This window comes from Lingula anatina, chromosome 1 (assembly GCF_051362555.1).
Source record: "Lingula anatina isolate TDL-2025a chromosome 1, LinAna3.0, whole genome shotgun sequence".
Taxonomy (NCBI): domain Eukaryota; kingdom Metazoa; phylum Brachiopoda; class Lingulata; order Lingulida; family Lingulidae; genus Lingula; species Lingula anatina.
Genome location: NC_141767.1, coordinates 50,569,788 through 50,595,537, shown reverse-complemented (window position 1 = coordinate 50,595,537; position 25,750 = coordinate 50,569,788). Strand labels below are relative to the sequence as shown.

Genomic DNA, 25,750 nt, shown 5'->3' with positions numbered 1-25,750 from the left:
ACCAACGTCCGTGACACAATCAATAATAATCACACAACTTGTGGAAATACGATTTTACTCGCATTTTAATTAGTACTATTTGTATCTGATGTCAGAAATATTTGAATAATGATTTCGATAAACAATTTGCAACAAAAGAGGAAATTTAAAATTAAAAATTTTTAAAGGTAAATTGAAAAATGAATAAAAATCATTTTTCTTCATTCCACAGTCGCTAATGAAGCCACTGACGTATCTAAAGACAACATAAATTTAACCAATTAAACCGAGTTTAAACTGCCTTTTTACAAAAAATAAATAAATAAAATAATCATAATAATAATAATAATAATAATAAATAAATAAATAAATAAATAAAATAAACAAAAAAACGGTTTATTGACACTTCTGGGGAAATCAAATGAGAAAAAATGAAAAAGGTTTGTCACTTACGGGATGAACAAATGTACTGGAAGGCAACAGCACAGGTAGAGGTTCATCAGATATACATAAAGACACGGGCAGTGCCTACATACATAAACTGTCTGCATGATATCATAAGTAATGGTCAGTGACATCTGGCATTTGCAAAGATAGAGGCTACACTCACAAACATAATAAATGATAAATGGCTTGGAAAACGTAGCAAATTTCAAGCAAAATACCAAAAATAAAGAATTGGCATCACGTGGTCAAACGTTTATTTGCTTTGCTTGCATCTTCACTTTGCACAAAAAAGTACATTTTAGACAAGACGTGGCATGACTTAGTGACATAAAAAACATGTAATCAAAAAATAATAATAAAGAAAAAGAAAAAAGAAAAAGAGAGAAAAGAAAAATATTAAACAATATAAATTATTTTCTATTAATATCTTAGATTTGAAACATGCTTCTTGCCTTGAACTAGTATGTTTAACATCAAACTACAACATCAATATCAAAACACTCAATCTTAAGTAGAATACATAATCATTTTGTGCCTTAGCCTTGACCAGAGGCACTATGAAAAAATAAGAAATAATTTTGTGCAACCAAATTGAAAACTACATGAAATGCAAAAAGTACCATAAAAACAAAGGTAATCAAATAAACTGGGAATGTGAATGGAAATGTAATTTTTTTCCTTCATATTAATTTTGATCATATCTCTTCAATGACATTTTCAGCTGTCAAACTGAATACAAAGAAATATTTCTTGCTAGCTCATGATTGAGTGAGTCACCTAGCAGATAGGTATATATGCCTGGTTTTAATTTTTCTGCCATTGCTAAAACTATTCTGAAGTCTCCCTCTAACTGAAGTCCTAAATCTTGACGCAACTTCCTGGGATTTGTCTTTGGTGCTGACCTTCCTTGGTCACTAAAAACAAAAAAGGCAACACATCTAAATCACCCACCATGTTCATACAAATTAACAGAAAGTCTGTCTTCATTATATCAACAGCTACCAATTGCAAAATATATAAACTACTTTACAATTTCTCATTGGTCATTCGCTCTTCGTGTAACCAAATACAGAACAAAATATGAACCTCATGCTAGCAAAAGAGTTTAAAATAACCTTAGTTTTCGTTTATATGGTATGTTTTCAACAGGAAATTTTAGCACAGTTCAATAATACTGGAAACTCTACCTTGCTACACTCACCTGTCTACCTCTGCACTCTTAATAAGGACCAAAGCTTTTCTTTCTATGGTCCTGATGAAAAGCTGTATGAATGAAAGCCTCAGTCCAACAGGAATTGCAAATAACTGTGAAATTCACAATTAAAATTGTCATCTATGAAATAATACCTCTTTTTCAGCATGCAGTACATAATTTAGTTTTTTCTTACAAAAATAAACAAATTATAATAATTATATATTTATATGCATATTAAATATTGTGATTCTGATAAATAAAAAACAAAACCAAAAGAGTTAAGTAAAAACAAAAATAAGCTCAGGTGTATCTGTGTCATTTTTTTCAACTCACTTCTTTCATAAATCTGTGCACCAAGTTTTCTGGGTACTGGAGGTTGTCAAGAATATTTCTGAAAGGAGAAGTTATTTTATGTCAAAACGTTTTTTAAAAATACATTTAAACAAGGCAGCAAAGCTGTCAAATGTACAGACAACAAGAGAAATATAATCGAATCGACCTGGTTTGCCAATTTGAGCCGTATGTCATTCGTTTTTGTAAGTCACAAAATAATGACTACGTAACAGTTTTCCTTTGAGAGTATTTGTAGTGGCAGTACACAAAATATTTTTCTCAATTTTGGTGCAATGTTACATAATGCTTAACAGCTTATAATCACCATCAATTTTAAGTTGTGAACTGCAGGTAACATATATATATTTAGAAAATGCAACTACCAAAGGTCTTTAGGCCCATGGAAATTGAAAGTCACACTTTAAAAATTACAATCTGTACACAAGTACTGAAATGTTTTATTTTCATTTTCAACACTTATTACAAAATACATAAACATCAATTTACTTTCATTTTTAAATGATCAACCAAAACAAGGCAGCAAAGCTGTCAAATGTACAGACAAAAAAACAGAAAATAAAGATGCAAAAAAGGTCATTTTGTCAATTTTGATGCAATAATAAATAATGCTTATAATAGCACTGTCAGTCAACACTGAATTTTAATCATGCACAACAGGTAACATGGTCAATAACAGGAGTGGACCCTGAGATATTTTCTGACAGTTTTCCAAAGTATCTATGTTGATCCATCCTCCATTTTGATGGTCTTCCAACAGAAAAAAATAGATACCAGTCAATATAAACTTAAAGGGTTTGCTTCATGCCGTCAAAATGGCCTGAACGGAACATATTCTTCAGAAAACATGCCCAACTAACGATATCTTTATCCAAATACACAAATTAAAAGATCATTTTGTAAATTTTTGGCTTTAAAAAAACGTCCTATTTGCTCGGCCTGGGAGTTAATGAGCTACGTGGTCACGTGGTCCAATGACGACAATCGAGCCACTGGAGAACAGAGCGTGCTTAGCTGTCAAACTGAGCTGCATTGTCTACCTGTAAGATGACTTCTCTGGCTTCTGATAAAAGTTTATACTCATTCAAATCTCTTACCCGAGGGGTCTAAATCCTCGTGAAGCTGTGTAAAACCATTTCCCGTCTAGTCATTTCTTTAACAAGCATTTCATTATGGTTATCCCAAGTTGTATAAAACACTGCATTTGAAAGAGTTAAGGGAAATGTTGATTATTGCATATGAGGTCCATGTTATTTGTGAAATTCAATTTATTTTATTAAACCACTGACACTCCGTCTTGCATACTTTTATTAAACTGAGGTAAACAATGCCCGTTACCTTTACAAGTCCTATCTTAATCATCCATCTACCTGGAACTTCCTTTACCTCTTAATTAGAGGGTTAAATGGCATTCAATTTGTCTTGCTTGTATCGAACGCACTCTCTATCTAAGCTTTACTCCAGTTATCTCAGGTAAAAATCTACCTGTGCGTTAGTTACAAAGCGCAGCTCCCGTAGACCTGGGGTACTAGATAAAATCTGAACACCAGGTTTATCGAGGAGCTAGAGAAAGAAAGGAAGAATTTTTCCTGCACAACTTCATAGGAATTTTAACACGGACTTGATCCAGCTTAGACCTCCAAACTAACAGGGTGACATGGGCAATTTTCACAAACAAATCATAAAACTATATTTCAGTTAACCGCCTTTAAAATAGATATACCGTTCTGGGTAAATTAAAATAGTTATTAAATCGCAAGAATATTTTTGACTTAAATGATGATTTTATTATTAATGGAAATTAAGCTACTATATGAGGTACATTTGCTGTGATTACGCTGTCCTTCATGTTTTGCGTAAGTCTACATTTTGCTGTATGTGCTTGTTATCTTTTTAAATATGTGCGTACAATTTTTGCAGGTCTGGTTACCCCCCTGTTATGTGATGAGAGTATTAATTTGGCAATTAGTTCCTTAGCTTATTTGAATAGAATTGCAGTGTAAAATTTTCAACAAGATGTTGGCGAAATAGCCCATTACTCTTTGTAGGTATTTCCCCCGTCAAAGTTTGTCTAAAATTATCTTTCAATCTTTACTCTTTCAAAGACAGTATAAAGTTACCTGACATATTTTCGTGTAAACTTAATGACAAGCCAAGTGTCTCCAGTTCATTCCGTACTTTACCCAAGCAAATTTTTTTCTTGAGTAGATCTTTATAGCACGGTGTTATAAGCTTACAAATTTGCAAAAAAAAAAAAAAAAAAAATTGCATACTGACGCAGAATTTGCGTTTCAAGTTATAAAATAATCAATCTTTTAAATTATTTAACATTTCAGATGAAATAATCTTCAGAAACAAATCCTCAAAGCATAAACGAATTAGGATAACGAACTATTTTATTATAGCAGTTCCCATTTTTTCTTTAATATAACGCTCTTTTTCCTGTTTTTCCTCAACACGTTTTCTTCCACGGAAGCTTCAAGATACCCTGAGAGCAATTTCTTTTATTAATGTTCGCGACCGTGTTTGAACTTAATTGTTTAAGTATTGATATTTAACATCATTTACAAATACCAATAAAATAACCCCATGAAATAAATGAGATATATTGAAAAATATGAAAGCCCACCATGACGAGTTTCATACCTGTTATTACCTGGCTTGGGAATTGCAGCGGTGCATAATTAACAGGTTTGTTGTAAACGAGCTTTTGGTCAACTACAATGCATTTAAAATGCATCAGCAATCAGTAAGTTTGCCAACTGATGACAGTTAATCTGAAAGACTACCAGCTGTTGATATGATCTAAACCACCTGAGGTGACCATGATCTAGAGCATCGCAACTATTGTCACCGAAGTTAGTAAGTAAGTCACGGAAGACCGTCACAGACAAAGAAAGATTGTCAACGAGAGCTGCAATTTTGGTGAATCCCACGGTGAATCCCACGGCATAACGAAAATTCCTCAACTCCGTTCAACACAACTTTCCTTAACTTCTCCGTCTGTATGCACCATGCAGCTCAGTTGAGTCTCATAGACCTTTATCGTGATTGTCGTCACAGTACCACGTGACCCAGATCTGTTGCTTCATTTTTGCATATTGAGGTGAGGTTTACTAAAACGCTTTTTTTCCTACTAATAGATTGTTTTTATAATTTTTAAATGGCGGGGATCGATTAAAACATACCTCTAGTGTATAGATTGAGTGCTGTATCTTCAAAATTCGAGAAATGGATTTTTACATGAACATTGTCCTTTAATAACCTGTCTTCAAGAAGACCCAGAAGATGGTCTCAATCCACCCCTTCAATAAGAATACAGTTTCAGGACCATGAGAGACTATAGTCACATGATGAAAGTCTCAATATTTGAAAAATGATGACAGTGCATAAAATAATTTTATATAATGTTTAAAGACATATAAAACAATACAATTGCTTATGTGGAAATACAGAAAATGTGCAGAGCCTCGAGCGGATGAGAGTTAAAAGTCACAAATGCAAGTGTTTGAGAAAAAATTGTAAAGGAAAACATAACAAAACTAGAAAACCACTGAGAGTGCAGACCTCTGCCAAGGCAGCAATTGTTGATTATTGTTGATTATTGATTGATTATTGAGCCAGACCACCACTAAAAACTAATCATTGTCCTCTTTGGCCCAATTTTGACAGTTCCTGAAAATTTCAGCAAAATCGGTCCATAACTTTTTGAGTTATGTTGATGACAGACAAACAGGGGTGAAAATATAACCTCCTAGGCAGAGCCTGAGGTAAATATAATTTCAATGAAGCTGCTATTCAAACTTTTAATCTTTGATTATAAATTATATATATATATATATATAATAACCTGCATAATTATCACTGCTTCCTTATTATTAATCTAGCAGAGAGCTTAACTTTTGGGAGTTTACATCAACAAGTGTGCTTTATGTAATCTCCTTTAATGGCCTATCAATTAGGCAAATGACTTTATAACTCAGAAATTAGCTAAGTGATACCCAAGGAATATTAACAGACTGACCCTCTCAAAGGTCTTTCAGGCCCATAAGTCACATCTTAAGAAAAGCACAAAACAATAATGCACAAAATAGGAGACTACCAATTCTGATGCAAGAATACATTATGTTTTACTGCACAGTCAACATCAAATTTTAATTATGCACAACAGGTAACAACGACGAAAGTAAAAGCATAAGGCTTCAGGCCCATCAGAGTTCAAGTTTATACTTAGAAAGTGCCAGAATGAGAAAAATGAAAATTTCACACAAAATTGCATAAATTCAATAATAAATGAGAACCCAATTGACCTGGCCTTCTAATTTGAACTGCATGCCAATCCTAAAAATCATACTTGTAAGTTAAAAATAATAATAAGTAACACAGTTTTCTTTTCATAATGTTTGCAGTAGCAATTCAAAAATATTGTTGTCAATTTTGATGTAACATTACATAATAAATTATAGAATAATTATCACCAATCTTTGTTTATTGACAATAAATAGCATGGACATGTAGAAAATTTGATTACCATTCGGCTTCATGTCCATGGGAGCTCCGAGTCCCACAATGAATATGCAAAAAAGATAATGAATATTTCACTCAAATGTATAACTTCCAGAAAAAGAAGCCAATTAGACTGCTTTTCCAACTCATTCTGCATTTTAGTCCTGTGTTTCTTTTTTAAAGGTTTGACAGTCATAACACGGTTTTCCCATAATGCTCATCATAGCAGCAGCACCAAAAATTGTGTTTTCTTCTATTTTGATGCAATATTACATAATGCTTAACAGCATAATGACCATCAATTTTTAATAATAGAATATTAGTAACATGGACATTCAGAAAACGTGACAAGCAAAGGTCTTCAGGATCATGGAACTTCAAAGTCACACCTTGAAAATGCCAATAAGTGGAAAATTAAATTTTCACAAAAAACTGTTTAACTGCCAGAAAAAATTACCAAACAGACTGCATTGCCTACTGAAGCTGTATTTTAGCCCCATGTTTCTTTCCTGTAAGTTTGAAAACAGTAAGTGACATGGTTTTTCTTAAATGGTCATCATGGGAGCAGTGCCCAAAATAGGGGTTTCTTCAAATTTTGATGCAATATTACATACTGTTTAACAGCATAATGACCATCAATTTTTAATAATAGAATATTAGTAACATGAACATTCAGAAAACGTGACTAGCAAAGGTCTGCAGGCTCATGGAACTTCAAAGTTACACCTTGAAAATGCCAATATGTGAAAAATTAAATTTTCACAAAAAACTGTTTAACTGCCAGAAAAAATTGCCAGAAAAAATTACCAAACAGACTGCATTGCCTACTGAAGCTGTATTTTAGCCCTATGTTTCTTTCCTGTAAGTTTGAAAACAGTAAGTGACATGGTTTTTCTTAAATGGTCATCATGGGAGCAGTGCCCAAAATAGGGGTTTCTTCAAATTTTGATGCAATATTACATAATGTTTAACAGCATAATGACCATCAATTTTTAATCATAAAATATTAGTATCATGGATATTCAGAAAATGTGATTAGCAAAGGTCTGCAGGCTCATGAAACTTCAAAGTCACATCTTAAAAATGCCAAAATGTAAACAAGACAGCACTGTTCTGAAATGGGTTTATTTCCATTTTTAACATTTTTTTAACATAAAACAAAATAAACAGTTTGTTGCCATTTTTATATGACCAACTAAGAAAATTGATGAGATGGGAAAAATATTAATAGAACAGTGTTTAATGTCCAATTTCCTCCATTCTGAGATTCTGAACATAGTGGATGATTGAATCTGACAAACTGCAATGATGAGTTTATTACCATTTTTGACACTTTATTACACAATACACGATAACAAGTTTACCATCATTTTTACACAATCAATTAACAATGTTGTAAAGATGCAGGAAATATCAAACACTTTTACGTATTTTATTAGTTAAATAATGAGACTGTTCACATGCCTAATAATTGAATCTGAGGAAATGTGAAAAAACAGCATAACTTCTAAAATAAAGGCCCGATCATGCCGATTTTCGAACTTGACCTGCGTATTATGAATATCCATCAGTTCTGTTAGTTTTAAGCCAAAAGGTAAAATGTTATTTCACTAATCGTGTTATCGGTGCTGCATACATGCTGAGAAAAGTGAAAAAACAGCGTAACTTCCCTAAAAATAACCCGATCATGCTGATTTTCGAACTTGACCTGCGGATTATGAATATTCATCAGTTTTGTAAGTTTCAAGCCAAAAAGTAAAATGGTTTTCCACTTATCGTGTTATCGGTGCTGCATATATGCTGAAAAAAGTGAAAAAACAGCATAACTTCCCTAAAAATGGCCTGATCATGCTGATTTTCGAACTTGACCTGCGTATTAGGTATATTCACCAGTTCTGTAAATTTCAAGCCAAAAGCAAAAACGCCATTCCACTTATCGTGTTATCGGTAAAAGTGCACGACGGCGACGACGGCGCCGACGGTGACGACAGACGCAGATGATGGCTATATGTACAGACACATCTGTGTCTGTACATAAAAAATGTTAAATGGGGAAAATATCAATATAACAATTTTAAATGTCCAATTTGCTCCATTCTGAGATTAAGAACAAAGTGAGGGATTGAATCTGACAAACTGAACTGATCTAGGTTTATTTCCATTTTTGACACTTTATTACACAATGATAGACTTGCCATCATTTTTATATAATCAACTCACAAAATTTTTAAGATGAAGAAAAATGTCAAAGAATACTTTTACAAATATAATAAGTTTAATACTATTAACATCCCTGAGAAATGAATCCGAGGAAAACTCACCCATATACAAAAAACAGCATAACTTTAACAAAAATGAACTATTCAGGCTAATTTTGAAACTTGATCTATACATCAGACCTTTATGTCAGTCCTTCTACTTTATATTGGGGTACCTAATTTGTGGCTGGAGTCGGTAATTTGTGCATTTGTGCTCCCAAATATAAGGCTCGTGTTAGTAAACAGCAATTATCATTTATGAGGCCTGTAATTACAATTTTAGTATCTTTTCTTCCATGTAGTGTAGTTTAATTTGCATAATAGGCATTTAGTGAAATGAACTGATAGTGTCAAACAGCTTAAAACAAATATTTTTCTGTAATGTTGAGATATATTCTGTCAACCGTGCAAAGTTGAAGTCCACTGTCTGGTCAGCTTTCTTCAGCTTCTTATCTTAGCTTTGTTTGCTATGGGAACTGACCTGTGTAAAAGCAAACAGCAAAATATTCCATAACATAAGGAAAAGTACACTCACTTCTCTGGATATTTGACATCATGTTTTGAGTAAGGATGAGTGACCTCTTGTGATAAGAAATCATGCCGTCTTGTGTGGTGTTCATTTACAGGTAGTGTCTGTCTGACCTCGTGTGTCTTTACATCAATTATGGACGTAGGATATTCAGCACATTGCATCTCTCCCAATGGAATCTTATCCAATACTGACTGCTGTAAAAAAGTACTGCAGCTTATACAAAATGACAATTAATTGCTTAGGAGTCTTCATACATAAGGGTACAAAATAATCACATTCCGAAAAGAAAAAAAAGAAATGTTTTAACAGACTTGATTTTATGGTTATTTCTGATTCTTTGATTATTTATGCAGGAAAATCACTCAATTGGAACAGAGAATGAGATGTTTATATTATCTACCCTCAGATTGTATGAAGGAGGAAGCCATCCTTGCACACATAGATCATGGTGGTATGGCCAATTTCTCTCATGGCTACAAAATCTACTGCACTGTCTCTCAGATGAAGTATTGAACAAAGCCAAAGTGGAAACCATCTGAAAAGATATAACTTGTTTTTATTTTTGGTAGTCCTAGTTACTTTGTAAAATTTTAAGTGAAAAAAAAAGGAAAGTGTGTTGCATGCTTTTAAACACAAAATAAGAATCCATTTTCTTAACCACAATATCATCTTATCTGTATCTACAGTGATTCATTTCCGATACATACACATAGTGCAAAATATCATTCAGCCAAAATGAATAGTATTCAACTATACTGTGGTCAAAATGACTGGTTCATTTCAATTGGAGGATAACTTACTTTATTAATTTCACTGTCAACTGTGCCAGTGACAACACTTCGTCCACAAGTCATGAGATGAGAAGTGATAGATTTTCTAAGCAAAAAATCCTTTGAAGAATCTTCGTTGTAAAAATAAGTATCTTCCAGCTGTAAAATAGCAAGTTATTATAATATATTTTTATAACCACGAAACTAAATATTTCCTTCCACTTAAAAAATGTTTTAGTTGAACCATATATTGTTGAAACTTAAATAATGGCAAAATCCCCAAAAAACCATTGATCCACCCCATAGTGCTGCTAGTTTTGCTTTCATAACACCCATTGCTTTAGAGTGCTCATTTGAATGTGCAAATCTCCAATAACAGCCTATTAGATTTGTGAGATCTTTTCCGCTCCTTCTCTTGATAATTTCTTGTTTCAAACCACTTTACTATTCATCATCAGACGCATATATCTCCATCAGCTACATGCTATAAATTTTTAAGCTTACTTTGTGAATTTTAGTTCTGATAGATTTAAGGGATAACAACTGTTCATTTTTGCCAAAAATGAATTTTCCTGGGATAAAGGACAATTTTCCCATACGTCCCAATGGTTAATGAATCCATTCCCACATTCAAAGTTAGTCCCCGTTTTTTTTTCTAAAAAGTTTGGTCTTATTTTGTAATATTCTCTTACGACATTATTACAAAGTGTAGCCATCTATGGAGGCCATGTGATGTGATGGCAAGTACAAACTCCAGAATAAATGTGTTTACTGCCATTTTGGTGGTAAAATAGATTATATTTTATTTCTGTGAGTTGTTTGCAATGTATTTTTAGTGAAATATGGATATCTTGCTAATAGTTGTTATCCCTTTAAAAAACACTGTAAACAGTGGTATTTTCTCTTAAAGGGCATTCCCAGAGATTTAGATCGATCTTACTAGATCAACCTAACTCCCTGGGGTTCACGCTAAATTGCAGTCAGCCGACCGCGCACGGAAGTTAATTATCCCCATATAGCTTGTAGCAGGCGGGACAGACATGTAAGCCGGATTATCTGACAGTAATCTAGTGAGACTCCCCACGGGGATAGACCGATCTAAAATCTATGGGAATGCGCCCTTAGATAAATTGAACAGTTCAAGAAATGCCAAAAGGTATGCATAGGTTGGATTTTATCGATATTTCAAGGGAAGGCAGACTTAAATAGAGAATCAATACATACCTGTAAGGTTTTACCTACCTTGATGCAAGAAGGCAAGCCATCCAACTGCAAAGACTGAAGCATCCTCATGGTTTTATTAATGGAGGCATTCAGAAAATGTATGCCTTTGTCATACTCATCCTGAAAATAATAATAAAAGTGTATTATTTAGGATATATAGAGAACTATACTGAGGATTTTGTTTGAAAAAAAAAATAGCATATATCCTGGGTTCTCAACCTTTGCCCCTTGTTCTCTGGAGTTAAAAATTAACTGTACTCTTTAAAAAATCACTTATTTGTTCACCTAGTTAATATAGTGAATGATTACATGCATCCCTGCTTCATCAAACAGTCACGACACATAACCAGGAAACATAGACAACTACCAAAAAACATTATATACCCAGAAAACAGAACATAATACCCAATCTCAAGGTATCTGACTATAGGCACCATGCATAGCTTCTCTGCAACAATTTTTTTCTTAACATTCCCCTTCTAATGAATGCTTTAAAAATTAGCACTTAACATGCTGGAATTGATAGTTTTACAATATGAACCAGGATGAAATATCCTGCAAGGCACAATTTATCTAACTTAAAAACTACGCTTTTCTGTTTAGATTATATAAAAAAGTAGTGAAACTGAATATTGAAACCAAAACATCAACATTGGTTGTTGTTAATGTTCCCTTGTTATGCCTCATAGCTGTTTCAGAGGCATGATCTTCACATTATGTAACTGCAAATTTTGAGCAGCAGATATGAATTTTTATACTAAGGCAGGATGTTATGTGCCTTTGGAGATTAAGGCAGCTATCTATATATAAAATAGGAATACTTGAAAATCTTGCATGCTGCAAGCCTCTTTACCTTTCACATTCATGTTTACTGAAATCCCAATCTATAATATGCATAGCAATATGCCACAGCAATATGCCACATTTTTGGTAAATTACAAAATTTTAATTTTAACCTTAAAAGATAGTAACAGTAAAAAAACATTTAAGGATCGTGTGTAATGTATAAGTTAATGGGACCTTAATTATAACTTATTCTGAGCTACTTATATAACGTTTCATGTTATTTCACCACTTCTTATGCTTTTTGTTTCTTTTGACCTCTATAAATTCTATTTTGTTCATAAGTACCTTTTCCATTAACACCCGGAGGACTGCTATTCTCCTCTTGAGCCAAGCATGAAGAGTACGCTGCCAAGTGACATATTTCTGTAAATCATTACTAGACATGACAACAGAGAGACAGTGCACACTTGGTCCACATTTGCCCTTTGCCCCAAAAATCAGTGCTAAAACGCACAGTTTTCTGCGAGACATCACATAAAATTTTGTGTCTATACCTCCACTGGTTAAATCACGGCATATTTCCCCATTCAGTGTGTAGATGGAAAGATATTTAAAAGTTTCTACAGTTTCATTGCACGCTTCCCCTTTCCACACATGAAGTATCCTTGGTCCTACAATGTTGTCCCATAGTGATAAAACCACTGCTTGGATCAGATTGGAAGAGCTCACTTTGAGCTTTGTTGCAGTGAGGCTATGTCCAACAGGGCTGATAGCCCTACTGTCAGGGCCCTCTACCAGAGTGTCACTACTCTCTTCAAAACTAGGAATAACTGGCGTCCTACACTGGTTACTTGCTACATCTGTGAAAGTGCCACTGACCATGAAGCCATCCACTATAAGTTCTGATTCATCCTCACTAGGTTTAATGCTTAGGGACTCCATTTCCTCATCAATGTCCTCCATGCTTTTAGTATCACAGTCCTTAAAAGTGTCTGCCATCCCCACTGTTATTTCAGTTGATGTCATGATGTTGCAATGGTACTGATGTATCTGAAATAAAAAATCTACTGAAATTACAATCAATATGGCGATATATTAGATGTAAGAAATTTCATGGCTAATTGTCGTTGTAAGTGCTCAAAAAAAGCAAACACCCTAGTAAAACCTGATTTCTAAAGAGTAATAAAATATGGTAACTGTAAAATTCCTTCATGGAACTAGTATATGCAATAAAACTGTATCAGGTATATGTAAAGAAAGACCAATGGGAGGTAATTAACATGAAATTTAATGAAATTTTGAAATATAAAGAGACCATTACGAAATTCAAAACTAGCTCTATTTCTGCAAAAAAAAAATCCATCAGCTTTTTATATATAGAGCACAAAGACCATTAGTTATACATAAAACATTAAAGATTATGAAGCTTTTACACTAGCTTACAAAGCAGTCAAAAATAATATCTATATTCACTCTGATGGAGGCCTTTGTTCAAGTTGACCATATGCTAAGTACTTTAAAAATTCAAGCTTCACAACGTTTTGCTTGTGTACAAATAATGATCTATGAACTATTACTATCTCACATCATGCTAAAACTCACTATAGTATGTATGTACTATCTTCAAATCCTTATGCGACGTATCTCCTTGCTCACTATCATAGCCTGGACCATATATCGTGCAAGCAGTAGATTAGATATAAAGAAAGATGTACCCATCAATGCCATAATGGCAAATGCATCAAGATATGGATCATCACCATCTGATGAGGCTTGGGTCAGGATCATCAAAAATATCACAAATGTCAGAACAATTGTTGAGAACAGCAAATAATTCAGAAGTAAAAGTGTTATGTCTTCTCGATAAAGAAACTGAGCAGTCCAGTCAGGCCTCATTGATATGGAATGCCACAGGTATATCCACTAGTAGTTGTTTGAGTACAATCCTCTATCAGCTCAAACTGTGCTCAAGGAATCTGCTTTACCAGTGACGGCTGTGTAGAGCATACTTTTTTTCCAAAATACAGTTACAGTGTGTTAGTACTACATGTACATGTTCATGTAACTGTATTGTAGAAACACAATACCTACATTGCCTTTGTCATTGTTCGATCCGTAATATTGTGGGACGCACTGACCGTCACCTAGATAAAATGATTCAATTTTTTTATAATCAGTTAGGAGTAATAAATTCAGTCTCGGTGCGGTTGATAAGATAACAGTTGCGGGTCCACGATATCATTTTCCGCCTGTAATAGCCTATGGAAAGTATGATTTTGCGTGAACAATATCTTGTACCCGAGCGATAAGTCAAACACACTGAACAATATGGACTTTGGCACTACTATATTAGATCGTTAAGCAATGCGAACAAAAGGCATAAAAAACCATAAATCACTAAGTTCCAATTTCTTACCGCAACTCAGTGCTTCTAACAAATTTTGTTTTGGTGTCTCGGCTCTCCCGTGATGGAAGCGTAAGAAACTAAGATCGGGTTTACATTTGACGGCACGTCAGTGAAATTATTATACAAATATTCCGTGTGTTTTTTATTCCATATAGAGTTAAACTGATAAAAAGTGCATCTCTGATTCCCCTGTCTCCAGCGTTCTTAATGTAGTCTGTTATAACAGGCACGTATGTTCCACGTTGTGTATATTCCACATTTTCTGTATTACAGGTGAAGGTCGTTTCATCACGAAACGTGGGTTGGTTAAATTACTTAACATTTTCACATATTTCTTGGTATACACGTAGTGGTCTTACAATCCCTTTACTTTTTCAAGCTCGTAATGGCGAAGAATTTTACTAGGGACCAAATTCTCTCAATAGGACAACTTCTGCAGGACGATAGCCGACCGATGAAACAGCGATACCGCGCCTTATTCGCATTGAAGAACATTGGTGGAAAGGATGCAATAGAGTGTATATCGAAGGGATTTTCTGATTCTTCAGCCTTATTAAAACATGAATGTGCATACTGTTTAGGGCAGATGCAAGACGCCATGGCCATATCAACGTTGATTCAAGTGTTGGAAAATGTTAACGAAGACCCCATAGTAAGACACGAAGCAGGTCAGTAAAATTTACCAGCACAGACGTACTATAAGCCTGTAAGTAAAAAACCGACATTGCTATGATAATAGTTGTTACGAACAACGTAATAAAATGTACGAAATTTAACATTATTTGCATGTTTTAAAGGGTTTGCTTCATGCCGTCAGAATGGCCTGAACGGAACATATTCTTCAGAAAACATGCCCAACTAACGATATCTTTATCCAAATACACAAATTAAAAGCTCATTTTGTAAATTTTTGGCTTTAAAAAACGTCCTATTTGCTCGGCCTGGGAGTTAATGAGCTATGTGGTCACGTGGTCCAATGACGACAATCGAGCCACTGGAGAACAGAGCGTGCTTAGCTGTCAAACTGAGCTGCATTGTCCACCTGTAAGATGACTTCTCTGGCTTCTGATAAAAGTTTATACTCATTCAAATCTCTTACCCGAGGGGTCTAAATCCTCGTGAAGCTGTGTAAAACCATTTCCCGTCTAGTCATTTCTTTAACAAGCATTTCATTATGGTTATCCCAAGTTGTATAAAACACTGCATTTGAATGAGTGAAGGGAAATGTTGATTATTGCATATGAGGTCCATGTTATTTGTGAACTTCAAGTTATTTTATTAAACCGCTGACACTCCGTCTTGCATACTTTTATTAAACTGAGGTAAACAATGCCTGTTACCTTTACAAGTCCTATCTTAATCATCCATCTACCTGGAACTTCCTTTACCTCTTAATTAGAGGGTTAAATGGCATTCAATTTGTCTTGCTTGTATCGAACGCACTCTCTATCTAAGCTTTACTCCAGTTATCTCAGGTAAAAATCTACCTGTGCGTTAGTTACAAAGCGCAGCTCCCGTAGACCTGGGGGTACTAGATAAAATCTGAACACCAGGTTTATCGAGGAGCTAGAGAAAGAAAGGAAGAACTTTTCCTGCACAACTTCATAGGAATGTTAACACGGACTTGATCCAGCTTAGACCTCCAAACTAACAGGGTGACATGGGCAATTTTCACAAACAAATCATAAAACTATATTTCAGTTAACCGCCTTTAAAATAAATATACCGTTCTGGGTAAATTAAAATAGTTATTAAATCGCAAGAATATTTTTGACTTAAATGATGATTTTATTATTAATGGAAATTAAGCTACTATATGAGGTACATTTGCTGTGATTACGCTGTCCTTCATGTTTTGCGTAAGTCTACATTTTGCTGTATGTGCTTGTTATCTTTTTAAATATGTGCGTACAATTTTTGCAGGTCTGGTTACCCCCCTGTTATGTGATGAGAGTATTAATTTGGCAATTAGTTCCTTAGCTTATTTGAATAGAATTGCAGTGTAAAATTTTCAACAAGATGTTGGCGAAATAGCCCATTACTCTTTGTAGGTATTTCCCCCGTCAAAGTTTGTCTAAAATTATCTTTCAATCTTTACTCTTTCAAAGACAGTATAAAGTTACCTGACATATTTTCGTGTAAACTTAATGACAAGCCAAGTGTCTCCAGTTCATTCCGTACTCAATTTTACCCAAGCAAATTTTTTTCTAGAGTAGATCTTTATAGCATGTTGTTATAAGCTTACAAATTTGCAAAAAAAAAAAAAAAATTGCGTACTGACGCAGAATTTGCGTCTCAAGTTATAAAATAATCAATCTTTTAAATTCTTTAATATTTCAGATGAAATAATCTTCAGAAACAAATCCTCAAAGCATAAACGAATTAGGATAACGAACCATTTTATTATAGCAGTTCCCATTTTTTCTTTAATATAACGCTCTTTTTCCTGTTTTTCCTCAACACGTTTTCTTCCACGGAAGCTTCAAGATACCCTGAGAGCAATTTCTTTTATTAATGTTCGCGACCGTGTTTGAACTTAATTGTTTAAGTATTGATATTTAACGTCATTTACAAATACCAATAAAATAACCCCATGAAATAAATGAGATATATTGAAAAATATGAAAGCCCACCAAGACGAGTTTCATACCTGTTATTACCTGGCTTGTGAATTGCAGCGGTGCATAATTAACAGGTTTGTTGTAAACGAGCTTTTGGTCAACTACAATGCATTTAAAATGCATCAGCAATCAGTAAGTTTGCCAACTGATGACAGTTAATCTGAAAGACTACCAGCTCTTGATACGATCTAAACCACCTGAGGTGACCATGATCTAGAGCATCGCAACTATTGTCACCGAAGTTAGTAAGTAAGTCACGGAAGACCGTCACAGACAAAGAAAGATTGTCAACGAGAGCTGCAATTTTGGTGAATCCCACGGCAACACACCGAGGCATAACGAAAATTCCTCAACTCCGTTCAACACAACTTTCCTTAACTTCTCCGTCTGTATGCACCTGCAGCTCAGTTGAGTCTCATAGACCTTTATCGTGATTGTCGTCACAGTACCACGTGACCCAGATCTGTTGCTTCATTTTTGCATATTGAGGTGAGGTTTACTAAAACGCTTTTTTTCTACTAATAGATTGTTTTTATAATTTTTAAATGGCGGGGATCGATTAAAACATACCTCTAGTGTATAGATTGAGTGCTGTATCTTCAAAATTCGAGAAATGGATTTTTACATGAACATTGTCCTTTAAGAATCTACTCACACTCCCACAGTTAATACTCATTAAAATACCGGGGTATTATAGCTTATATACCAGTAAGTTAATACACGTGTGTTAAGTCTTAACTTAAAATAAATTGAAAGTTTAGTAATATTTTGTTTCATTAAAAGCTATTTGAATTTGGTTAAATTTAGAAACTAATCCAATGTGCATGTGTATCACTAGGGGAAGCACTAGGAGCAATTGGAGTGAATTCTAAGGAAGTCATTGCTGTACTAAAGAAATATTTACAAGATCCAATTTTAGAGGTACGTGCAAGGCAATTTTAAAAGCTGTTACACATTTTCTAATTTAATAAATATCTCATGAGCTGTTTAATTTTAGTGATTGAAATGTATCAAATTAAATGTAGATTTTTATTTGTAGTTTAAGGCTCATTTGATAGTACTTTGATAATACCTCATAAATCATTTGACTGCCTTATCAGTGTTAATTCTTATTTCCAGTTATCTGAAACCTGCGAGTTGGCTCTGAAAAGATTGGAATGGCTGCATAGTGATACAAACAAAAGGGAGGCCATAACAGAAAACCCATATTTCTCAGTTGACCCAGCTCCACCCTGTGCTGAAGACAGTGTCCATATTTTGAAACAGACACTATTGGATGAAAAGTTGCCACTGTTTCAAAGATATAGGGCAATGTTTTCGCTCAGGAACATAGGGGATTCTGCATCAGTATTAGCATTGGCTGAAGGTAACAATATTGTTTTTTTCCCTTAAAATGCATTTGATTGGTTGTAATTTAAAGCTAAAATATTTTTATTGTATGTAAATGCTTTGCATTATGTATAAATAAGTAAGATTGTGTATAAATAAATAGAAAAGATATGAAGTAAATAGAATAGTCTTATATGTTGAAAATTAGGTTTTTCCTTAGTGATACTTATAATCATACATTCAGTTTTGTCATGCTGAAATTGAAGCAGAGGAAATGTCTTATGATGAAGCTTCCACAACTAAAGAAATTAATGAAGGCATCAATAAAATGAAACACAGGTTTTTAAATTAGGTTTCATGTTTGTCTTTAGGTTTAAAATGCAACAGTGCTCTATTCAGACATGAGATTGCCTATGTACTAGGACAGATGCAGCATCCAGCTTGTGTAACACAGCTTATTGAAAATCTCAAAGACTTACAGGAGCATCCAATGGTCCGACATGAATGTGCTGAAGCACTGGGTTCTATAGCAACAGAAGAGAGCATGACAGTTTTGCAGGACTATCTCAAAGATTCAGAGAGAGTTGTAAAGGAGAGCTGTGAAGTTGCATTAGATATATGTGAATACGAAATGAGTAATCAATTTCAGTGGGCCAAGGGGGATTTATGAGAGTTTTTGATGCCCTATTTGTGCAATTATAAATAATGTCTGGTTTGCTGATGAAAATCTCTTTAATTTCAAATTTAGCTATAGAAATTGCAAAAGTAGGTTGTTATCAGTGATATTAAAGCCACTTTTTGGTATGTTGTATAGGACCACAAAATGGTGTTTCATAGTTTTCTCACTGTATGTTTTCAATTCCTCGATAAAAATGTGTTAACTAGACTGTCTATTAAAGTATTGTTTACTAGATCTAGTACTCTTTCACAAGAAATCTTACCAAAAAAATTCAGCCTTGGTTTTGTTCTTCATATGCTTCCGATCTGAACAACCACTGCAAATTTTTGTGATATAAAGTTGAACTATTCTCCACATACACAATACAGATAAATATATCATTTATTATAGATATTGAGCAGAATTACAAATATGTTTGTCACAGCAACAGGTCACCAATTCTACATAAAAAATTAGAAACCTTGTCAAACTGTGCAGTTTATTTCTAACTCATTTCAAAAACGTATGATAGCAAATTTAAAATTAACATTTTCTTATGCTTGAATCAACTAAAAAACTGAAGTTTATATGGACCATTGCCCATAATCATCAAGCATAATTGATGTTCTTGTCTCAACTTTTCATGTAGTTTATTAAGAAGATACCAATAGTGAACGGCAGATATGATATTAACTTTTCTTTAGTGTTTACCTTGCATAGACTGCATTTATTTATAAGTTTTCTTTACAAGAAGGAAAATGGCTCTATCATCATCAATCAGTTGGTGAGCAACTCTGCACTCTTGATCTAAGTGTGCATGGGTGCCACTGATATGGAGATGCAAGTTTCAGAAATCAGTTAATGTGATTGAATGAAGGATATGGACCTGCAGAAGTAATAACTTTTGTTTCTGACATGATTAGTCACACATGAGTATTTATTATCTATCTGTGTAAAGTTCTAAAATAAAAAATGCCCTTAAGTAACAATTAAAAATACTTTTTACACTCTATGCACTTTGCTTAAGCAGAGTGAGCAGTTACATGCATTTCTTGTACTTTCATGGTGACTTGCATTTGATAGTAGATGTTAAACTATAGTTTGATATTCCACTAAAGTCATGATAAAGCTGTATCTTCTGTAGCATGTGAAGTTATCCCTTGAATTTTTTTTAAAACAAATATTTACATTCACTTTAAAATTCACTTCCACGTGTAGAAGACGGACGTGGACAACCCAGCAGCACAACTCGATTCCAGCATTTTCAGCATGGAATTATATCTTCATCAAGGGTGAATTTGCCAAGCTTCCCTTGTCTGAATGCTTTTAATGCTATAACTGCTGCACTTTGAAAGTCTAGCCTGTAAACGTACTGATTTGCTGAAAAATATGGAATATTAATGTGTACGTTGAAAAAAAACATCCATGTCAAATTAGAAAAGTAACTAACTTTAAGTGGAAAAAGTAGCAGTTGGTTAAATTTTATGAAATAACACCAAACAGAAACCAGACATGAACCTGGGTTTGAAAAAAATAATCTGAACATTTATTGTGGTGCTGGACTTGAAAACTCTCAGAACACTTCAGAATTTGCATTAAAAAATCTGAAATTTTGTGATTCTGCCGAAAAAATTCATGTCTGAGAAACTAAAATTAAAAAAAAAAGCTGAAGCAAAATTAAACTTACTTTCCACCGATTTCTGTTTTAGTATTTTCTTGTGTTTTCTTGCAATATGGGCAAGAAATTCCTTCACATCATCCACAGGCTCATCTAATTCAAAATGTTTCACATACCTAAACACAGATAAAGATGACATTTGATAAAAATGGCATTGCCATACATGAGGAAACTTAAGGTTAATGTCTTTGCTACAAAAATGATTTATATCAGCAGTATTTGGGTAACATAATTTTTATAAATAACATAAAAGATAAACAAATATTACTACTTTACTTCAAACAATGCGTGGAATTAAGCTGTGTATGTGAACTGAAATGCAGGAAAAATTAATATTAGCATTTATCCTCATGACTTGATACATAGTTACTTGCCATTGTAAACATATATTTTAGCATTTAGACCATGTGCCAAAAGGTAGTATGTTTCAGAAATAAATGACAATGAATAAATGACTGACATATAACTACATCTTTGTATACATCCTTTTAACTTTTCTCAATTTGATACATTTCTTTTTGAAAACAAGAATTGAATTCTCTCACGTGAAATATCCATGTTTATTTAGCCAGTATAACATGTAGTCTACAATGGTGACTTCACCAATTAAATGATCTTGAACTGTTGCTGAAACAAAATGTAAACAAGACTGAATCAACTAAAATATGTTATTTTATGCCAATATTTAGTCAAAATATAATAGATTTATTCGATACATTATCCCTGCTAATGCCTGACTGAAATTCTATCGTTAATAAACACTGAGGTGCCTATACATATACTTACACTTAGCAATAAGTTGTATAAATGCTAACATGCTTTATACTTCAAGAGGGATTTTTATGTACAGACACAGATGTGCCTGTACATATTGCCATCACCTGCGTCTGTCGTCGCCGTCGCCGATCATGTCGCCGTCGCTGTCGCCGTCGCCGTGCACTTTCAGCGTTAACACCATAAGTGGAAGACAGTTTTACTTTTTGGCTTTATATTTACAGAGCTGACTAATATTCATAAAATGCAGGTCAAGTTCGAAAATCAGCATGATCGGGCCATTATTGTAGAATTTATGCTGTTTTTTTCACTTTTTAGCATATATGCAACACTGTTAACACATTTCAAAGAAAACTGATTGGCCTGTTGTCATGAAACTCACAGGAGTAATCAGTCTTACTAAAACGCAGATCAAGTTCGAAAATCGGCATGATCGGGCCACTATTTTAGTAGTTATGCTGTTTTTTCACTTTTCAGCATATATGCAACACTGTTAACACATTTCAAGGAAAACCGATAGACCTGTTGTCATGAAACTCACAGGAGTAATCAATCTTACTAAAACGCAGGTCAAGTTCAAAAATCGGCATGATCGGGCCACTATTTTACTAGTTATGCTGTTTTTTACACTTTTCAGCCTATATGCAACACTGTAAACACAATATAAGAAAAACAGATGGGCCAATTGTCATGAAAGTCACAGGAGTGGTCAATTTTACTAAAATGCAGGTTGAGTTCGTAAATCAGCATAATCGTGCCATTATTTTAGAAGGTATGCTGTTTTTTCACATTTCTTCAGATTCAATTTTTAGGCATGTTAACAGTCTCATTATTAAACTAATAAGATACGTGAAAGTGTTTGTTTGACATTTCCTGCATCTTTACAACATTGTTAGTTGATTATGTAAAAATGATGGTAAACTTGTTATCATGTATTGTATAATAGAGTTTCAAAAATGGAAATAAACTCATATCATTGCAATTTGTCAGATTCAATCATTCACTATGTTCAGAATCTCAGAATGGAAGAAATTGGACATTTAACACTGCTCTATTGATACTTTTCTCATGTCATCAATTTTCTTAGTTGATCATATAAAAATGGCAGTAAACTGTTAATTTTGTTTTATGTTAAAAATTGTTAAAAATGGGGAAAAAAACATTTCAGAACAGTGCTGTCTTGTTTACATTTTGGCATTTTCAAGTTGTGACTTTGAAGTTCCATGGGCCTGAAGACCTTTGCTAGTCACATTTTCTGAATATCAATGATACTAATATTTTATTAGTAAAAATTGATGGTCATTATGCTGTTAAACATTATGTAACATTGCATCAAAATTTGAAAAAAACCTATTTTGGGCACTGCTCCCATGATTACCTTTTAAGAAAAACCATGTCACTTACTGTTCTCAAACTTACAGGAAAAGAACATAGGACTAAAATACAGCTTCAGTAGGCAATGCAATCTGCCAGATAAACAGTTTTTTTTTGTGAAAATTTAATTTTTCACATATTGGCATTTTCAAGGTGTGACTTTGAAGTTCCACAGGCTTGAAGACCCATGCTAGTCACATTTTCTGAAAATCCATGATACATATATTTTGTTATTAAAAATTGATTGTCATTATGCTGTTAACCATTATGTAATATTGCATCACAATAGAAGAAAACACAATTTTGGGTGTTGCTGCCATGATGACCATTATGGGAAAACCATGTTACTTATGATTGCCAAACTTTCAAAAAAGAAATACAGGACTGAAATGCAGCCTGAGTTGGAAAAGCAGTCTAATTGACTTCTTTTTCTGGAAGTTTTACATTTTCAAAGTGTGAACTTGAACTCCCATGGGCCTGAAGCTTTATGCTTGTTTCACATTTTACTTACATTGGTATTACCTGTTGAGCATAATTAAAATTTGATGTTGAATTTGCAGTTTAACATAATGTACTTTTGCATCAGAATTGACAGTAGCCTATTTTGTTATTTCCTGCTTTTTGTCTGTACATTTGACAGCTTTGCTGCCTTGTTATTGTTTTTAATCAGCAGAAAGGTATTATTGAATGATTAGATGCACAAAAAAAACTCCTTTTTGGTATTTTGATAATCATAAACCAGTACCCTCAATGAGGGGAAACCGATGGAATTCATTTCAGTGAATTTGACATATAACTACATACTGTTTATTAATGGAATACATATCTAGCATGGGTATACATTTCTGTACCTCAATGAGTCAATAACAATTTTGTTGAGTTAAACTGATGGTGTAAGAATGCAAAAATTAGTCAAGAACATCTTTTTTTTTTTTTGTCTCACACAAAACACTAATTTAAAATTGAAGCATTGAAGTCCATAAGCAATGTTCAGCAAGCTCACCACACAGTGTCAGTTTCATTCCAACTTCAACATCTTTGATATTTGGTTGCAGGATTCCTGGACTGTCATAGAGGTAGATCAAAGGGTCTTCACACACCTGCAAAAAAATGCGAACTTAAAGTCTATTGCTTCACCAAGCTCTTATAAAAGCTTTATAGTATGACAGGTAAAAGGCTAAGGGAATAAATTTGCTGATCTATGACAAGTGCTTCCATTGCCTACATAATGCTTGATAGGTTTTAACCAATCTCACGTTTGGTCAGTAATATAGATGAAATCATTCTTTATTTTAAAATAATATTTACAAAGACCCAGAGTAACACATGAAAAAGAAGGCACGAAGGACACCACAATTTTCACTCTTGTGCATTTTAAAAATGTGCAGATTTGAATTTTGTACACCTATATTTATTTCTTATCATTAAGACTTTACAGTTTAAAATATTAAAATATAAATAAATGAATGGGTACTAGATACATAAGTGTGTGTGTATATGTTGTCCATGAAGGATTTGCTTGGTTATTATAAAATTACTTAAGAGGCTATAAAAGAAAGAATTGTTCACATTTATAAAATGTTCATCACATAATTTACCTCTGACATTCATCCTCACTGCTAGTAAAAGTTTTCTTAAACAAAATTTACTAGCTTTAATGAAGTACAAACATTACCTTTATTTTCTCCATTAAACTTCTGGTTACGCCTGCAACTCCTCCAACAGAAGTAGCTTTACCTGAATAGTATAACATAACACCATAAAGACAGGGACAAATTTGTAGTGGTACATGAACAAATATCAAAAAGAATTCTTTAATAATTTATACCACACCTTTTTTTCCTTTTATGTGCATTCTTCTTAAACTGTTTATCAAGGATGACTTGCCAACATTAGGTACACCTATAACAAGGAGCTTCAGCTCATCTGCCTAAAAATAATGAGTAATTTTAGCCTAGCAAGTTTATTTCAAATTATAAGCATGAATAAATCTTAAAGCCAGAGAATGCTGTTCTGATTAAGCAGATGTTTTTACAATACATCAATATTAAAACTATGTAACATACACACCTCACTTCTGTTGTATCTTGGGTACTCCTCAACCACATCTAAGATTGCTGGAATAAGCTGTAAAGCAATTAAAATCCAAGATGTGACTTGTCGTAAAAGCATAAACTGCCATTCTTAAAACATTAGCTATGTACACAAAGGCAGATACAGTTCTAAGATTAATTTTTTGTATTCATACTGCACCTTTTTGGTTAGAGCACTACCATACTGATCCTTGCAATTTGTGAACAAGACTCTTGCCATGCCCTCTTCTTTTAACTTGGCTACAACTTGGCTTTGCATTGACATGTCCGCAAGGTCCTTCTAAAAATAAATGTAAAATTATTATCCATTCATTCATTCATTCATCAAGTATGAATAATAGCTAAAATATCATGTCTACATGTAAACACACAAATGTCAAACTCATCATAATTTAAAATAAATAAATACCCTAATAAATATATAAATATTAATTAATGATTGGCTGTGTTAGATAAAACAACTTTACCAAGTAAAAACTCATGCTCTATTCTAAGAATTAGAGAATTTTAGATTGTATACACTAATAAGCAGTGGAAACATATCCACTTAATTGTTTTAAAAGAGTTAAGCTACTGATATAATATTTACAATCACTTACCAGAGAAAAAGTGAAAATTAACTAGAGGATCAGAGAGGCGATACCGCCTCCGAATATTGTACCACCAGCTGGAGCAAGCGCATTCGTATAGACCCCCACATACACAAAATAAGGGACACAGCCACCAGTTTTGTGCTTGACAAGCTGTAAAAATGCAATCAACAAGAAT

At 33.6% G+C, this 25,750-nt stretch overlaps 3 protein-coding genes across 11 annotated transcripts in view; 1 reads left to right on the top strand and 2 right to left on the bottom strand.

Moving 5' to 3' along the window:
• Window positions 1–663: 663 nt before the first annotated feature.
• LOC106153716 (guanine nucleotide exchange factor C9orf72) lies at window positions 664–14,638 on the bottom strand. 6 transcript variants are annotated; one of them, XM_087000328.1, is made up of 10 exons: window positions 14,465–14,638; window positions 13,651–14,192; window positions 12,394–13,112; window positions 11,263–11,382; window positions 10,069–10,197; window positions 9,669–9,803; window positions 9,272–9,462; window positions 1,955–2,012; window positions 1,628–1,731; window positions 664–1,340 (listed from the first exon to the last, which is right to left on the bottom strand). In XM_087000328.1, the coding sequence occupies exons 3-10, from the start codon at window positions 13,072–13,074 to the stop codon at window positions 1,151–1,153; spliced, it is 1,608 nt and encodes a 535-aa protein (XP_086856454.1). In that variant the 5' UTR covers window positions 13,075–13,112; window positions 13,651–14,192; window positions 14,465–14,638; the 3' UTR covers window positions 664–1,150. The 6 variants fall into 6 exon arrangements, with proteins under 6 accessions (XP_086856454.1, XP_086856453.1, XP_086856457.1 ...); XM_087000327.1 differs by having other exon boundaries at window positions 12,394–13,098; XM_087000331.1 differs by having other exon boundaries at window positions 9,272–9,459; window positions 12,394–13,098.
• A 69-nt stretch (window positions 14,639–14,707) lies between these two features.
• Window positions 14,708–19,358, top strand: LOC106153717 (deoxyhypusine hydroxylase). The gene is made up of 4 exons (XM_013527770.2): window positions 14,708–15,123; window positions 17,915–17,997; window positions 18,196–18,442; window positions 18,777–19,358. The coding sequence occupies exons 1-4, from the start codon at window positions 14,841–14,843 to the stop codon at window positions 19,073–19,075; spliced, it is 912 nt and encodes a 303-aa protein (XP_013383224.1). The 5' UTR covers window positions 14,708–14,840; the 3' UTR covers window positions 19,076–19,358.
• Window positions 19,359–19,447: 89 nt separating this feature from the next.
• LOC106153657 (mitochondrial ribosome-associated GTPase 1) overlaps window positions 19,448–25,750 on the bottom strand; it is a 13,494-nt gene continuing 7,191 nt past the window's right edge. For 3 of the 4 annotated variants that reach the window (XM_087000336.1, XM_087000334.1, XM_087000335.1), the window contains exons 5-12: window positions 25,143–25,262; window positions 24,960–25,016; window positions 24,723–24,819; window positions 24,565–24,626; window positions 23,893–23,989; window positions 21,287–21,368; window positions 20,751–20,857; window positions 19,448–20,443 (exon numbers count right to left, since the gene is read on the bottom strand). In XM_087000336.1, the coding sequence (XP_086856462.1) occupies window positions 20,328–20,443; window positions 20,751–20,857; window positions 21,287–21,368; window positions 23,893–23,989; window positions 24,565–24,626; window positions 24,723–24,819; window positions 24,960–25,016; window positions 25,143–25,262 (738 nt within the window). In that variant the 3' untranslated portion in view covers window positions 19,448–20,327. The remainder of the gene's footprint in view (window positions 20,444–20,750; window positions 20,858–21,286; window positions 21,369–23,892; window positions 23,990–24,564; window positions 24,627–24,722; window positions 24,820–24,959; window positions 25,017–25,142; window positions 25,263–25,750) is intronic. The other variant, XM_087000337.1, reaches the window with a different exon arrangement.

What these genes read in the sequence shown, in the direction of transcription:
- LOC106153716 (XM_087000328.1), bottom strand. Translation starts at nt 13,074, where the DNA reads ATGACATCAACTGAAATAACAGTGGGGATGGCAGACACTTTTAAGGAC. An exon ending in TTGACAGTGAAATTAATAAA is followed by an intron (nt 9,804 to 10,068) that starts GTAAGTTATCCT and finishes ATATCTTTTCAG; the next exon opens with ATGGTTTCCACTTTGGCTTT. An exon ending in AAGAGTGCAGAGGTAGACAG is followed by an intron (nt 1,341 to 1,627) that starts GTGAGTGTAGCA and finishes TTTTGTTTTTAG; the next exon opens with TGACCAAGGAAGGTCAGCAC.
- LOC106153717 (XM_013527770.2), top strand. Translation starts at nt 14,841, where the DNA reads ATGGCGAAGAATTTTACTAGGGACCAAATTCTCTCAATAGGACAACTT. An exon ending in TACAAGATCCAATTTTAGAG is followed by an intron (nt 17,998 to 18,195) that starts GTACGTGCAAGG and finishes TCTTATTTCCAG; the next exon opens with TTATCTGAAACCTGCGAGTT. An exon ending in AGTATTAGCATTGGCTGAAG is followed by an intron (nt 18,443 to 18,776) that starts GTAACAATATTG and finishes GTTTGTCTTTAG; the next exon opens with GTTTAAAATGCAACAGTGCT.